This window comes from Mytilus edulis, chromosome 9 (genome assembly GCF_963676685.1).
Source record: "Mytilus edulis chromosome 9, xbMytEdul2.2, whole genome shotgun sequence".
Taxonomy (NCBI): Eukaryota; Metazoa; Mollusca; class Bivalvia; order Mytilida; family Mytilidae; genus Mytilus; species Mytilus edulis.
In genome coordinates, this window is record NC_092352.1 from 60,012,495 (window position 1) to 60,029,754 (window position 17,260).

Below are 17,260 nucleotides of genomic sequence, written 5' to 3' on the forward strand. Positions count from 1 at the left end.
AATAGTCCGATCGATTTGTGAAACAATTGCTCAGAAGGTGGTAAAAGCATCAAACTTTGCAGAGTTTTAGTTTAGGTCATTATCAACATTTATAGCTATGGACCCATTTCTAAAAATCAAAATGGCGGCTTTGGACGGCCATTTTAAAATGGCTACCTGAAAATTTATGATAGAATAAGAATAAAATTTGTAAAAAACAATTGACTTTACCTTTTGGTATGAAACTTGGTATATTTATCACTTATGATAAGGACTATAATCTGAGGACATCAGGTATTGAATTATTGGCGGCCATTTTGAATGGTGGCCATTTTGAAAACAAAAATTTCAATTTTTTTTTTTTTTTTGCTGTTGTATTTTATTTTATCATTTGCATTTAAACTAATGAACTGATATATATATTTAAATTTAGCTTATCAAATCATTCTTATATTGCTATATTTGTATTTGGTATTCACGACGAAAGAGTACAGCTGCAACATATCACACCTCAGACAGAGAGCCTCCGCTACCCATATATTTGGGTATGGTCATTCATGCAGAAACGAGAAAAAGAGACCTTGTAGATAAACTATACAATTTAGGACTCAGTATCTCGTATGACAGAGTGATGAATATATCAACAGCTATGGGGAATTCTATTTGCGAGATGTTCAAAGACGATGATGTAGTCTGTCCTGCTAAACTACGTTGCGATGTATTCACGACAGCAGCAGTTGATAACATTGATCATAATCCTAGTTCCACTTTGGCTAAGGGTTCTTTGCATGGAACTGCCATTTCTCTTTTCCAACACCCGAGTCAGGACAATTATGGTACAGTTAGAGCAATGACATCTATAAGTGAAAATGTGAAACGAGACACTATAAAACCGTTACCAGAAAGATACTCAGTAGTTCCACCAGTTGTACTGCCTAAAGAGCCAACAGCTATTCCATCTGTAGATAGCCTGCTGTTCAGTGAATGTGGTTTCTTCTCTGGTGCACAGCAATTAGAGTATAGGTATTTCATATACAAAGATCATAATCATAAGTATCATAATTTAATAGTAACTACTTGTATATCAGAACACGGCGAGAGCAATGCTTGTACATATATTCATATAATAATAACTATAAACAACAAGTATGTATATATATGTTATATTTCGATTACAGCTACTTCTACGCTTCAACTTCTTGCACAGCATTTACTCATTCACTAACCTTCCATCATAATCATCTCTTATTGAATACAAACATATGTATTGTAGTCAAAACCATAATAACCACTTGAAGGGAACAACCATTTGTTTTTTATTGACTAGATGCCAATTTAAATAATTTATACAGGACTAACCCTCTATTTTGATTATTTAAAGTTTACAATTTTTTAGACTGAACATAATAGGATAAGATAATTATAATTTCATTCGTTTAAACGGGCAGTGCATTAGAATGAAATTAATTTCTCCTGGGTGTTTCATCATATGTAGCATATATAGAGGGCGTAATGTTTTCCCGCTTCAAAATTATTTTCGCGGTATTTTATTGCCTATGTAATCATTCAGCACGACATCGTCAATCTGAGCAGTCGAATTTTCTTGGTACACTGCCTATCTTGAATTTGACAATGGACCCAAATTCTCCATTACTTGATTACATTACTCCTGCACAAGAAATTTTCAGCACTAGTAAACAACAATTAAAATTTCAACAGCAGCCCTTTCGAGAACCTCAATCCGGTTGTATATGCCTTTTCCCGTTTTATTGCAACATGTCCAGCACGAGCGGAAGTCAGTCTAAGTTTCAGGAAGGAGCCTGCTATGATTATGGATAACCAATATTTGAGGAATTATGCCTATTCAACAGGAAAGCTGTCGATAGGCCAAATACGGAATTATTTATATAAGATGAGTATTTAAATATTTCTATTGGTAGTCAATCGAGTGCACACTTTCTCACACACGACTATTTTGAATATGAACAGGTCAGTCTAAAATTATCGTCAGAGATAGATTATAGAGACATATTGATTTTTGGTATAACATTGGTTGTCATGATTTCATTACCGATACCATTTTACACGCTTATAAAATACATTTTATACTACACCACGGTTGTCCGTTTTGTTTACAAAACAACATACAGTGATTTTGTTTTAGAAGCTATTGAAGATTTTTTGTTTAGAGGACATTATTATTGAATGTACTGATGATAAACCATTGGTTTGCTAATTCACTTGCTACCTCTGTTCTAAACAATGGCAATGAAAGTTTTAATTTTAGATATAGGTCATGTCAATTTACATCTATGGACAACACCTTTGTATAATTTGAAGATATCTTGGTAGCTATGCAATCTAATTAAACAGAATTTTATTGTTTTAAGTTTGACATTCAGCTTATCACCATATAGGCATATACGATCTGCATTCTGATTAAATTTACTGGACATATGACAAGGTATAATAGTTGATACTACAAATCCTTGGATGAAAGTTCATATATTTTTATTTTCGTTCCCCCTTTTTGGATAAAGTTCTGCTTATTATATATTTACTAAAGTTACTTGACCATTATTACATTGAGGTGAATGAAAAGAAATTGTTATGTATATAGATTATGTATTTGGCACCGATTCTGATATTAGCGTGTGTACAGATATTGTCACATGAGTTAAACAAGACCTTATTGACCAAAGTGGTTGTGTCCATATGGTCTCCCAGTTATACATTGATATATTTGGTTATTTCATTGATACAGACAAAGCTATCCAAAGCATACCAGTTGAGAGACTGTCATAACTGTTTGATACCATAAAACAAGTATAGTATCTTCAGGATATTTAGGTTATTTTATAGAACTGTAGCTTCCGTTGGTCAGATTATATCAATTTCGTATATATGTCATAGGAATGATTGAATCATTAGTATTGATGTTAAATCAGACTATTTTTCGAATCTAATAATGGACTTTCAGTTCAAAGTAAAGAGCAGCTTATACTCTGGCTGGTAAATCTTATATGTGTTAATTCTTACATTTTGTATCCAATTTTTCGTGTCACACTATGTTTATTGTGATACCAGTGGAACTGGATATGGTGGATGTTCAGTAGAAAATCCTAAGAATATTGCTCATGGTATGTGTCATGAATACGATGTACACCATAGTTCTACTTGGAAAGAACTTACTTAAATGAATATGGCTTCTTTGACAGATTTTATGAGAGATAAAGTTAAAACGATTAATGGTTTACGGGTAACCAAAACTTTGTGTCCATTGTTCATATAAGGGCAGTATGAAGCTTTATTTGCAAGATATTGCATATGCCATTTTTGTGACTTGTTTGAAGCACACTTGTTCTTAGAGGTTAAATGGATACCTAGGGCAAAGAATGAAATTGCAGACTATATAAATCTTATCATAAATACTGATGACTGCCGTTATGCAGTACATATTTTTGAATATTTGGATTCCCTGTTTGGGTCCTCATGAAATTAATTGGTTTGTTAGTGATCATAACCATCAATTACCTGTATTTTACTCCAGGTATTGGAATGTACATTCAATGTGTATTGATGCATTCACTGTCTATTGGCAAGGTTTAAATGGGTGGTATGTTCCCCCGTTTGCCTATTATTGGAAGATACTTGGAAGTCCTTATGTATACATGCAGCAGTGTAAGGCATATTTTACTATTATTTTACCTTTGTGGAGATCGGCGTATTACTAGCCGTTTTTATATACCAAAGATCATCAAATGAGATAGATTAATTGATCAGAAGGTATAAATGGGTGGTATGTTCCCCCAGTTTGCCTATAATTGAAAGTCCTTATGTATACATGTACAAGGCATATAGTACTATTATTTTACCTTTGTGGAGATCGGCGTTTTACTAGCCGTTTTTATGTCCCAAAGGAGATATATTTATTGATCAGGTGTTGGGTTTACATTACCTACCTACTAACAAAGCTAATTTTTTACCTGGTAGAGGGAGCAAATCGGCCGGCCTTTGGTATATTGATTTACCATTTAGGGTGTTGGCTATTAGAATGGAGTTTAGGGTGACATTACATTAACTAGTATTAACTTGGTGATAGTTTTCATTTTGAAATTAACTAGTATTAACTTGGTGATAGTTTTCATGTATTGGGGTCATTTTTATTGGATGTGCTATATTGTATTTTTTCATTTTATTGGTATTATTATGTATTGTATTGATGAACTATGTCAAAACGTGGAAGGAACCACGTATCAATTTAAAATTATGTTATTAAATACATGTATGTGTTTTCCAGGTGTTCAGAAACGATATTGCTTTGTCTAGTCCTGTATGTGATGCATACTATAGTATAAAGGGGAGCACTCGATTATTGGTGAAGATTCTCCAACAGATTCTCAATTAGAGAAATATGTGTTTGAGGATATTAAAAAGAAATTAGGCTCACAAATGTGGAAGGAAGAGCCGATGAGTTATTATAGGATGCGTATAATAAGTTATTTTGTGCATATAATCGTTTTACACAACGTACCATTTGTGCGTGTATATTGGGATATCTAGGCTTTATGCGTGTATCAGAATTGTTGAATTGGAGTTATTATTAAATTAATTGCAAGTCAACACACATTTCAATTTTTATCGGAAAAAACGGATATTTACAGAGATGGAAACTGGTTTATTATTGTGAAGAACGTCACAACTTTGCGCCCAGTCTTAATTTGGAATTATATATGCATGCAGTGGCATTTAATCTGATTAAAATTTGTATTCATTCAGGAATTTGTCACAAGTGAAAGAATTTTTTGTTTTCGTTCAACAAATAAGCCTTTAAGCTATATAAGGATGAGGGAACTTTGATGAATTTTCTCCATTTGTTCCCGATATAAACGCATAGGGATTATATAGTATCTTCTGGTGCTATTACCGCTGCAAGGTTTGGTTTTTCAGATAGACTTTTTAAACGTCATGGACGTTGGAATTCGGACACTTCAAAGGATGGCTATGTGAAAGACGATTTATCAGAACATAGGATTGTTTCTCAGAATTTGGGAAATGAATATCTTTTTTGTTTTATTTACATTTTGGACTATAATTTTCCATACATAGTAATAAATAGCTTCCCGTTCTTTGGGTTCAGCATCGGCGTTGTCGTGCGACTATCCACTTTACAAAGTCTTTGGTATTTATTATAGCCTTTTATGGCGTGTTTATTCAGTGTATATGTGTACTTGGATATTTAGTACAAGTATTGGTTATACTTGGATATTTGGTACAAGTATTGATTATACTTGGTTATTTGGTGCAAGTATTGGTTTTATGTCTACATTGATGGTTGGTTTATACCAGGAGAATTATAATTTCATTCGTTTAAACGGGCAGTGCATTAGAATGAAATTAATTTCTCCTGGGTGTTTCATCATATGTAGCATAGAGGGCGTAATGTTTTCCCGCTTCAAAATTATTTTCGCGGTATTTTATTGCCTATGTAATCATTCAGCACGACATCGTCAATCTGAGCAGTCGAATTTTCTTGGTAAATTTTAATTCTGGTTAAAGTTTATTAAGCTTTTTATTTGGAGACTTTTTGTTTGATACTGATGTTTGAATTATATATTATATGTGTAGATATATATGTATGAATTGAGTTTATTTCTTATTAAATATAGAGCATCGGCGTTGTCGTGCGACTATCCACTTTACAAAGTCTTTGGTATTTATTATAGCCTTTTATGGCGTGTTTATTCAGTGTATATGTGTACTTGGATATTTAGTACAAGTATTGGTTATACTTGGATATTTGGTACAAGTATTGATTATACTTGGTTATTTGGTGCAAGTATTGGTTTTATGTCTACATTGATGGTTGGTTTATACCAGGAGAATTGGTCATATAGCCCCCACAAAAATACAAATGGTTGCTCCCATCGATCTGCTTATACTTACCGTTCACGCCTATGCTATAGACATGCAGAACACATTCTAAATATTTATATTATCATACATGATGGCAACATTTTGCAGCATACAAGACACATATTGAAATCTTCGAAGGATTCAAAATATGCATGTATTTAATATTTCTGATTTGCAGATGGCTTAATCATGTACGTCAGAAGATAGAAGATGATGACACAGATACCAAGAATGTGACATGGTCTGCATTTCATGCAAATCTTTCTCAGACTCATGCAGTTGAATTACCACCTTTAGACATTAGTTCAGTTTTGCCATTGTTTCAGGAGGAAGCCAAGTCCACTGCAATGATTCGCCACTCGATGACAATTATTAAAGAGTGTGTGTCTTTCTTGAACCCAGGACAAATACCAGTCATGGCATGTGATCAACCTCTGTATGCCCTTGCTAAAAACATTCAGTGGAATTGGCCTGCAAGATATGGGGAAAATCATATTGTGATAATGTTTGGTGGTCTACATATTGAAATTGCTGCTTTGAGAACAATTGGAGATTGGCTACAAAATAGTGGATGGGTGAATGCTTTGAGCCAGTCAAACGTTGCATCTGCTGGAACAGCAGAATCATTCCTCAAAGCATCCCATGTGACCCGAACTCGACATGCACATCAAGTGACTGCTTGTTCCTTACATATGCTAATGCATAAAGCCTACAGACAATATTTAGACACAGTTGATGATCAAGCGGAAAACACTATCAGCTTCGAAGAGTGGAAAGAAAGGAGAGAAATTGAGAGCCCTTTGTTTCATTTCTGGTCACTTACCTTGAAGCTGGAACTGATCATTCTTATATTTGTTCGATCTCTCCGTGAAGGGAATTTCACCCAGAACAAAGACTCTCTCACTATGTTGATACCTTGGTTTTTCGCGTTAGATCACCCTAATTACGCTCGATGTCTTCCTATTCATGTTCGGGATATGTTTGCATTGGACACAATAGCACCCAGTATTGCTACAGAATTTGAGAGCGGACATTTCGTTGTTCACAAAACGCACAGCACATTCTCTGCCATAGCCATTGATCATGCTCATGAACAGAACAACAAGCTAGTAAAAGGTGAAGGTGGAGTTATTGGACTAACAGAGAATGCATCTCAACTTCTTCGATGGATAGTGTGTGGTCCAGAAATGGCTCGTGCGGTCAATGAATTCGAGTTATCACAAGAACTGATTAAGCATGAACAAAGTAAAGGTCCAAATGTTAGACACCATGAACAGGTTGAAAGTAAGCAGAAGGCTTTTGTGAAACAAGTTATAGCATTGACAGCTACAATAGAGGAAATGGGAAATCCGTTTTTGGAGGAATCAGAAGATCTTTTAGTATTGGACACACGTGACATAGTAGATCCAAAAGTTGCAAATACAGTTAGAAATATTGAACAAATAGGGAATGATAAGTACCATGAGTACGTGAGGGAACGTCTTGACAAGAGGACAACACCACTATCCGATCCAATTAAACAAAATAAATTACACCTCTTCAGTCGCCAGGAATTGAGAAGTGAATCAAAGGAAAAAAGACAAATTAGCTCCTTAAAGCAGAATTGCTCTTTATTTTCCCAGTTGTATGTGTCTTGCCAGGTTCGTGATAGTGATCTGGATGAGTTTTTTCGTCATGAGAACCAAGCTTACCCACCTTCACTGTCCCAGTTTGGTCAGTTGAGACTTGGTTCCAAGTCTGATTTGTTAGTGCCATTAGAGAAAATATGCGTAATTGTTACTGAGATTCCTGATGTAGATGCCATTATTTTAGACGGAGCTGTTATTGTTAATATACTGAAGCCTAGGTTTTGCAAAACCTTTGAGGATTACTCTAAGCAAGTTTTCCTTCCTCATATTAATAATTATTTGAAGTCATGCAGTCGGATAGATGTTATATGGGATGAATACCGTCAGGACAGCTTGAAGGCATCAACTCGTGGCAAGCGAGGAAAAGGTATCAGAAGACGTGTGCAGGCAGATTCTACTATTCCTGGTAATTGGGAGTCATTTCTAAGAATTGACGACAACAAGACAGAGTTATTTGCCTATCTAGCGGAACAGCTATTGACGCTTACTCCAAGTGTTCAGACGACAGTAGTTTCAACAAAGGGAAGCGAAGTTGTTTGCAACAAACCAGATAATAATAAAGGCAACCTATCACCGTGCAATCATGAAGAGGCGGACACTCGTATATTGTTACATGTTGCAGATGCGGTGAAAAGTGGAATTCAGAAAATTATGATTAGAACCGTTGACACCGACGTTGTTGTAATTGCAGTGTCAGCAGTGCACAAGTTGAACATAACGTCCTTATGGGTGGCATTTGGAGTTGGAAAAAACTTCAGGTACATCCCTGTTCATGAAATAGCTCTATTTATGGGGCCTTCTAAGTCCAATGCACGTCTGTTCTTCCACGCATTTAGTGGTTGTGACCAAGTTTCATCATTTTCGAATCGTGGAAAGAAAACTGCATGGGACACATGGTTATCCTTTAATGCAGTGACTGAAGATTTCAAACTATTGAGTGATAAACCAAATGAAGACTGTGTTAACGAAGCTGTTTTAAACATTGAGCGTTTTGTCGTTTTAATGTATGACAGGACTAGCGAGTGCTTGGGTGTAGATGCGGCAAGAAAAGATCTATTCACGAGAAAAGGACGATCTACAGAAAACATTCCTCCAAGCTCTGCCGCATTACACCAACACATAAAGAGAGCTGCTTACCAAGCAGGATTTTGTTGGGGACAAGCTCTTGTTAAACTCCAAGAATCACCATCGCCTTCCATCTGGGGTTGGAAGCGAAACAAAGAAGGGCTATGGGAACCATTCTGGACATCGCTTCAACAAGCGTCAGAGTCTTGTGCTGAACTTATAAAATGTGGATGTAAAAGTGAAAACGGTTGCAGAGGTCGATGTAAATGTGTAAAGGCATCATTAAGTTGTACTGCTCTGTGTAAATGTGGCGGACAATGTGATAGGGATTGAAAGACAGGGATTGCTATTATATCAATTGACAAAACTTTTGCTACTCATTTATTTTGTGATTTTTATGATGTCATTGAGAACATATGAGCAATTGAGTTCGTTATGACATTCATTATTGTATGATATGACACAAATTATACTGACATTATGCCAATGGAGGCTTATTAAATTTTTTTCAGATTAACAATACTAAACAAATGTTTATTTTCATCGACTTCGATTTTGAAGGTCAACCTATTTTGGTTTAAAAAAAATCAGATTTTTTTCAAATCGAACACATCTCTTTAGGCGTATAACTAATGTTTATCAACAAAACTGAATGTTGTTCTACTCAAATACGTACTATCACTTTATTTTCCAAGTTTGAAGACAATAACTTGAGTAATAAAATTTTCATGAATTTTTTAAGTATTTTTTTCAAATTCAACGTCCGCCATTTTTAAAATGGCCGCCACTCCCGCAAATGTCAATTTCCAGAGTGGGTCCATAGCTGAAAATGTTCTCCATCACCTTTACTACAACTATGCAAAATTTTATGCTTTTACCACATTGTGAGCAATTTTGCTTAAAATCTGCACAAATCGACTGGACTATAAGTACATTATTGCCAAAAATGACTATTTATTAAAAAATTACATATTTTCTTTAATGGCCCTGTTTTTCTGTAATGGCCCTGTTTTTTCTGTAATGGCTCTGTTTTTTGACGTTGCCTCGGGCCATTACAGACTTTCTCGACCATTATTACAGACCATGGACATATAACAGGGCCATTATAAAAACACCCATTCATTAATACTATATTATAGTGTAAAAAGTAGCTCTGATACCCATCACCCATGTATTATGAAAATAATGTGCCTTCATAACATTCCATAACTCCTCTGACATTGTCATATCAGAAATTCATAAAAATCAAAACAATCTGTTTAATAACATACAAAATTTCTCCATTTGTCTATGACATATTTATTCAAATTTGTATGTGTTTAAATGTTTTTCAATTTATATTTTTTCATTAAATAAAAAATTCAACTGATCGAGAAGTGAAACATTGCATTTCACTCAATGGAGTAGCAGAAACTATACATATATTGAACCTGTTGTTCAGTGGTTGTAGTTTGTTGAAGTCGTTCATTGAAGGGCCAGTTAAATTAGCAAAATAAATATAATATAGGCCTGGAATTTTGGAAAAGCTAATGCATGGTAAAAACAATTTCTGACCCTTTTCTTTTAATTTTTAAAACAGTCTGTTTCATTTTCCTGTATATATCACAAAGACAAACAAAGTTACACTCTCTTTTTCAAATAAACAAACCCTGTAGGTAGCTCTGAGATCTATCCAACTATTAAGTTGACATGGTCTGCCTATCTGTTTCCTTCTGAATTCATTATATAAACATACACCTAAATCCCAATCTGAAAGGAGAAAACAGGATTAAGTTTATTCTGGTCAATAATTAGTTAAAAATAAAAACAACAATATTTTATAATGCCTTTTTTTTGTTAAACTATTAAAACTATATAATTACATTAGGTGTACATGTATGTTTCATTATAATACGTTATTCTGATTGGCTAACTGCAATCTTGCGTTATTACTTAATCAACTTAATCACACAATGAAATTTATCATTCATGATAAAACGAGGTCCCACAATAAAGTGCATGTGTAAATTGTATAAAAACTTGATAAAAATCGTGTTTTCATGATCCTAGCTAAAAACTATAGGCTCTAAAGAGCCTGTGTCGCTCACCTTGGTCTATGTGCATATCATAAACGAAGGACACACAGATGGATTCATGACAAAATTGTGTTTTGGTGTGTTTGTAGATCTTACTTTACTGAACATTCTTGCTGCTTACAATAATCTCTATCTATAATGATCTTGGTCCAGTAGTTTCAGTGGAAAATGTTAGTAAAAATTTACAAATTTTATGAAAATTGTTAAAAATTGACTATAAAGGACAATAACTCCTTAGGGGGTCAATTGACCATTTTGGTCATGTTGACTTATTTTTAGGTCTTACTTTGCTGAACATTATTGTTGTTTACAGTTTATCTCTATCTATAATAATATTCAAGAAAATAACAAACTAGAGGCTCTAAAGAGCCTGTGTCGCTCACCTTGGTCTATGTGGCTATTAAACAAAGGAAGCAGATGGATTCATGACAAAATTGTATTTTGGTGATGGTGATGTGTTTGTACATCTTACTTTACTGAACATCCTTGCTGCTTACAATTATCTCTATCTATAATGAACTTGGCCCAGTAGTTTCAGTGGAAAATGTTAGTAAAAATTTACAAATTTTATAAAAATTGTTGAAAATTGACTATTAAGGACAATAACTCCTTAGGGGTCAATTGACCATTTCGGTCATGTTGACTTATTTGTAAATCTTACTTTGCTGAACATAATGGCTGTTTACAGTTTATCTCTATCTATAACTAGAGGCTCTAAAGAGCCTGTGTCGCTCACCTTGGGTCTATGTGAATATTAAATCAAAGCGCTGTAAGCGCTGAAGGCAGTTAACCAAAAACCAAGGCAACCGTAATTATGAAAACTGTGGCAAAGTTGCCTCAACATTAAACATTCATATATAGTACATTTATGTTTATCTAATGATTTATTTATTAAGGCAAATAATTTATATGTTATCAAGGTTTCAAAAGCAATGCATATAGCAATGTATATTTTTTATGGTGAGTCTGCAGTGGTACAAGTTCCCAATGATTGCAGTTGTTCTACTTGGTAGTTAATCTTGGTTTTATTTGACTGCTAGAAGTTCAAGTTGACTTAGTATGAACATGTAATAGTATAAATGGACTGGTTTTCCTGGAAAGAAAACTGAATTTGTGTTCTGTAGTACAAAAGTTATGAGACACGAATCAGACAAATGTTCACTACAACAGGGATCAAAGGTGAGGTCTGACTGACTTGCCCATAGTAAATGTAAATGATTTGTTATTTTGTCCCATACATATGAATATATATAATTTAGGGGTGGAGATCTCAACGGTTTTCAAGTTCTCAAACAGGTAGGGGTAGGCAGATGATTTAGGGGGGGGTGGGGCCACCCCCCCTTTTTGGGAAAAAAATTGGTTGCTTATATAGGAAATCACTGAAGCGTGACTGGATCGGGCAACCTCTTAGGTCAGTCAGTGGGCCCCCACTTACACAAATTTCTGGAACCGCCTCTGGGGGTAGGGTGACCCTAGAGACTTCCCCTACATTTTATTTTATTTGTTATATTGTCCCATACATGAATATATATGGTTTAGGGGTGGGGATCTCGACCATTTTTAATTTCTAAAACAGGAGGGTTGGGGTGAACCCCAACGACTCTTCCTATATTTCATTTGATTTTTCATATTGTCACAAACATGAAAAGGGGTGTGGATCTCGACCGTTTCCAAGTTCTCAAACAGGAGAGGGTGGGGAAACTCCAGGGACTCCCCCTATATTTCATTTTATTTATTATATTGTCCTATACTTGAATATATGCAGGGGCGAATTCAGTCGGGGGATTGTTCTCAGCTTAATAATGAATATTCCGATAATTTTACATCAAATTTTTTTTAGCCTCGCTCTGCTCTGAGAAAATTGAAGTTTGCGCCCCTCCTAACCTAAAATCCTGGATCTGCCCCTCATATGGTTTAGGGGTGGGGAGCTCGACTGTTTCCAAGTTATTACACAGGAGGGGGTAGAGTGGCCCAAAGGATGCCACCTATATATCATATGATTTACTTACATTCAGGTATATATAATAAAGTTGCATTATTTATAAAAATAAAGAAAGAAACTTTCAGCTACTTTAATTGACCCTTCAAAAATGAGATAAAAAATAACCCTTCGAAATTGCAGTAAAATGTTTACACCTTAAAAGCATCTCACATGCATTATTATCATTTATCACTGATAAAGAAAATTTAGACTGTGACCATGAACATGCATATTGTTAGATATACTGTTCCCAGTTGTCACATTGTATTGGATTTTTAAATTAAAACTTGTCAAAAAGAATTTTGAGTTTCTGTATAAAATATTTTTCTGCTTTTTCTTTCTTTTGCATCTTTTGGTTTACAATTCTAGTGTTCATATTCATTTACCATGCATAGATGTATGTTTTCACCTGCTTGGATCGCCAAACCCGGAATTACCCTTATCCGCTTCCGGAATCGGATCCGATATTGTAAAATTTTGTCTTCACGGCCGCCATTGTTATGTGTTTATGTTCCAGACCGTATGAGTATTTGGACCGTACGCGTACGGTCTGGACCGTATGCGTATATTTTCAAAATACGCATACGGTCGGACCGTACGCGTACGGTCTGACTAATATTAAGAAGTTGGTCACGTTTATCAGATACAAATGTATATAACAGATCAACATAGCTTACATCTCAAATTAATGTAAAAAGTTCAATAGTAATTGAAATAAAACAAAATAATGTTATAACTATTTTAAACAAGAATGTGTCCCCAGTACACGAATGCCCCACTCGTACAATCATTTTCTATGTTCAGTGGACCGTGAAATTGGGGTAAACCCTCTAATTTGGCATTAAAATTAAAAAGATCATATCATACTATTTTAAAAAATCACGTTTATTTAATCTGTTAATCTCCTGTATTTAGCATGTCAGTAATTCATATATTGAAGCCAAGTATGCTAATTAAAATTGAATTATCGGAAGTAAACTTAGAATAAAAAAATAACGATTTTGATAAATATTTGTTTAAATTTAACCAATATGATCCCAAAACATCAGCTGGACCGTACGCGTATACTCATACGGTCCGACCGTACGCGTATGGTCGGACCGTACGAGTATACGTATACGGTCCGGACCGTACGCGTACGGTCCAAATACTCATATGGTCTGGAACATTTACAATGTTGTTTTTGTCAATCAGATACGATTTTACTCGAATTTATACAATATTTGTCGGCGATTTTCTGTATAAAGCTAGCGGTTGAACAAAATGAACATCGCTGTCATGAATAATAATGATAAAAATAAGTTTTTAGCTCGTTTAATTGGAGACTTTGGTTTGGTGAACATGGTGAAAAGGTTTGCAAAGTTAATTCTTATTTTCTTTAAAGTGGAAGGTGACTATGTCGGGCGTAGCTAGAAACCAACTATCCTAGTCGAAATTCCGATTGCAAAAGTGGAAGGTCGCGGACCTCGGACCACCGCTAATTTGCACACCTGCCTCCAAATTGAAAAGATACGAAAATTTCTTTTTTCTAATTTGAAATTGCCGCCAACAGCATGAACAGTTGAACTTATTATAATGTTATATAATAGACTACCTACGTATTGATGACAAACAATATTCCTACGACTTTTGCCATTTGGGAAATCTAAACTACTTGTCTTAAGAGATTTTCGGCGATTAAATATTTCATACAATTGTTCTTTGACATCTTGGCCAAAAGCACAAGTCATAATGAACTACACAAGGATTCTTAATAGGCACTACTTCCTATGTGTAACTTCAAAACTTTTGGATAAATCGACGATCATTTAACGTTTTTCTGGTCATATTTTTTTGTAATCCAGAATAAAAAGTATTAAAAAAGTGTTCAATTAGTTATATATAACATAGTAGCGAGCTAGATAATAACAATGGCAAGTATTTCAGCATTTATTGGGTAGAACACAAATCTAGGGTGCTCGCATAATGCAGCTTAACTGCATAACATAGAAAATTGTTAAAAATTGACTATGAAGGGCAATAACTCCTTAGAGGGTCAATTGACTATTTTGGTCATACTGACTTATTTTTAGTTCTTACTTTGCTGTATATTATTGCTGTTTACAGTTTATCTCGATCTATAATAATATTCAAGATGATAACAAAAAAACAGCAAAATTTCCTCAAAATTACCAATTCAGGGGCAGCAACCTAACAACAGATTATCCGATTCATCTGAAAATTCCAGGGCAGATAGATCGTGACCTGATCAACAATTTTACTTCCTGTCAGATTTGCTCTTAATGCTTTGGTTTTTGAGTTATAAGCCAAAAACTGCATTTTACCCCTATGTTCTATTTTTAGCCATGGCGGCCATCTTGGTTTGTTGGCCGAGTTACTGGACACATTTTTTTAACTAAATACCCCAATGATGATTATGGCTAAGTTTGGTTAAATTTGGCCCAGTAGTTTCAGAGTAGAAGATTTTTCTAAAAGATTACTAAGATTTACGAAAAATGGTTAAAAATTGACAATAAAGGCAATAACTCCTAAAGTGGTCAACTGACCATTTTGGTCATGCTGACTTATTTGTAGATCTTACTTTGCTGAACATTACTGCTGTTTACAGTTTATCTCTATCTATAATAATATTCAAGATAATAACCAAAAACAGCAAAATTTCCTTAAAATTACCATTTCAGGGGCAGCAACCCAACAACCGATTATCCGATTCATCTAAAAATTCCAGGGCAGATAGATCGTGACCTGATCAACAATTTTACTTCCTGTCAGATTTGCTCTAAATGCTTTGGTTTTTAAGTTATAAGCCAAAAACTGCATTTTACCCCTATGTTCTATTTTTAGCCATGGTGGCCATCTTGGTTGGTTGGCCAGGTCACCGGACACAATTTTTTAAACTAGATACCCCAATAATGATTATGGCCAAGTTTGGTTAAATTTGGCCAAGTAGTTTCAGAGGAGAAGATTTTTCTAAAAGATTACTAAGATTCACGAAAAATGGTTAAAAATTGACTATAAAGGGCAATAACTCCTAAAGTGGTCAACTGACCATTTTGGTCATGTTGACTTATTTGTAGATCTTACTTTGCTGAACATTATTGCTGTTTACAGTTTATCTCTATCTATAATAATATTCAAGATAAAAACCAAAAACAGCAAAATTTCCTTAAAATTACCATTTCAGGGGCAGCAACCCAACAACAAAATGTCTGATTCATCTGCAAATTTCAGGACAGATAGATCTTGACCTGATGAACAATATTACCCCCACGTCAGATTTGCTCTAAATGCTTTGGTTTTTGAGTTATAAGCCAAAAACTGCATTTTACCCCTATGTTCTATTTTTAGCCATGGCGGCCATCTTGGTTTGTTGGGCGGGGCACCGGACACATTTTTAAACTAGATACCCCAATGATGATTGTGGCCAAGTTTGGTTAAATTTGGCCCAGTAGTTTCAGAGGAGAAGATTTTTGTAAAAATTAACGCAGGACGACGCCGGACGACGACGATGGACGCCGCCGGACGCCAAGTGATGAGAAAAGCTCACTTGGCCTTTTGGCCAGGTGAGCTAAAAACAGCAAAATTTCCTCAAAATTACCAATTCAGGGGCAGCAACCTAACAACTGATTATCCCATTCATCTGAAAATACCAGGGCAGATAGATCGTGACCTGATCAACAATTTTACTTCCTGTCAGATTTGCTCTTAATGCTTTGGTTTTTGAGTTATAAGCCAAAAACTGCAGTGTAACACCCATGTTTTATTTTTAGCCATGGCAGCCATCTTGGTTTATTGGCCGAGTTACCGGACACATTTTTTTAACTAGATACCCCAATGATGATTATGGCTAAGTTTGGTTAAATTTGGCCCAGTAGTTTCAGAGAAGAAGATTGTTCTAAAAGATTACTAAGATTTACGAAAAATGGTTAAAAATTTACTATAAAGGGCAATAACTCCTAAAGTGGTCAACTGACCATTTTGGTCATGTTGACTTATTTGTAGATCTTACTTTGCTGAACATTATTGCTGTTTACAGTTTATCTCTATCTATAATAATATTCAAGATAACCAAAAACAGCAAAACTTCCTAAAAATTACAATTTCAGGGGCAGCAACCCAACAACGGAATGTCCAATTCATCTGAAAATTTCAGGGCAGATAGATCTTGACCTGATGAACTATATTACCCCCGTCAGATTTGCTCTAAATGCTTTGGTTTTTGAGTTATAAGCCAAAAACTGCATTTTACCCCTATGTTCTATTTTTAGCCATGGCGGCCATCTTGGTTAGTTGGCCGGGTCACCGGACACATTTTTTAAACTAGATACCCCAATGATGATTGTGGCCAAGTTTGGTTAAATTTGGGACAGTAGTTCAGAGGAGAAGATATTTGTAAAAGTTAACGCAGGACGACGACGGACGACGACGCCGGACGCCAAGTGAGCTTAAAGGAAACAAATTGTTCTGCTAGAAATCAACCATGCAGATTTGTCAATTAATTCCAAATGGAAACACTTCATGTGTTTTTACTTGTATCAAATTTGATTAACCTTACCCAAAAGGGGAATATGGCTTTTAAATGTCAGAAGACAGCAAATATGCTTTATGTAAAATAA

General features: G+C 35.0%; 1 protein-coding gene and 1 long non-coding RNA gene across 2 annotated transcripts in view; one reads left to right on the forward strand and one right to left on the reverse strand.

Annotated features, from left to right (window-relative positions):
• Positions 1-17,260, reverse strand: part of LOC139488695 (ERI1 exoribonuclease 2-like) — a 62,775-nt gene that overhangs the window by 3,806 nt on the left and 41,709 nt on the right. The window contains exon 6 of the mRNA XM_071274508.1: positions 10,237-10,337. Within this exon, the coding sequence (XP_071130609.1) occupies positions 10,237-10,337 (101 nt within the window). The remainder of the gene's footprint in view (positions 1-10,236; positions 10,338-17,260) is intronic.
• LOC139488691 (uncharacterized) lies at positions 1,490-5,685 on the forward strand. The gene is made up of 2 exons (XR_011656062.1): positions 1,490-3,660; positions 4,280-5,685. It is a non-coding gene; the product is annotated as an uncharacterized lncRNA (long non-coding RNA).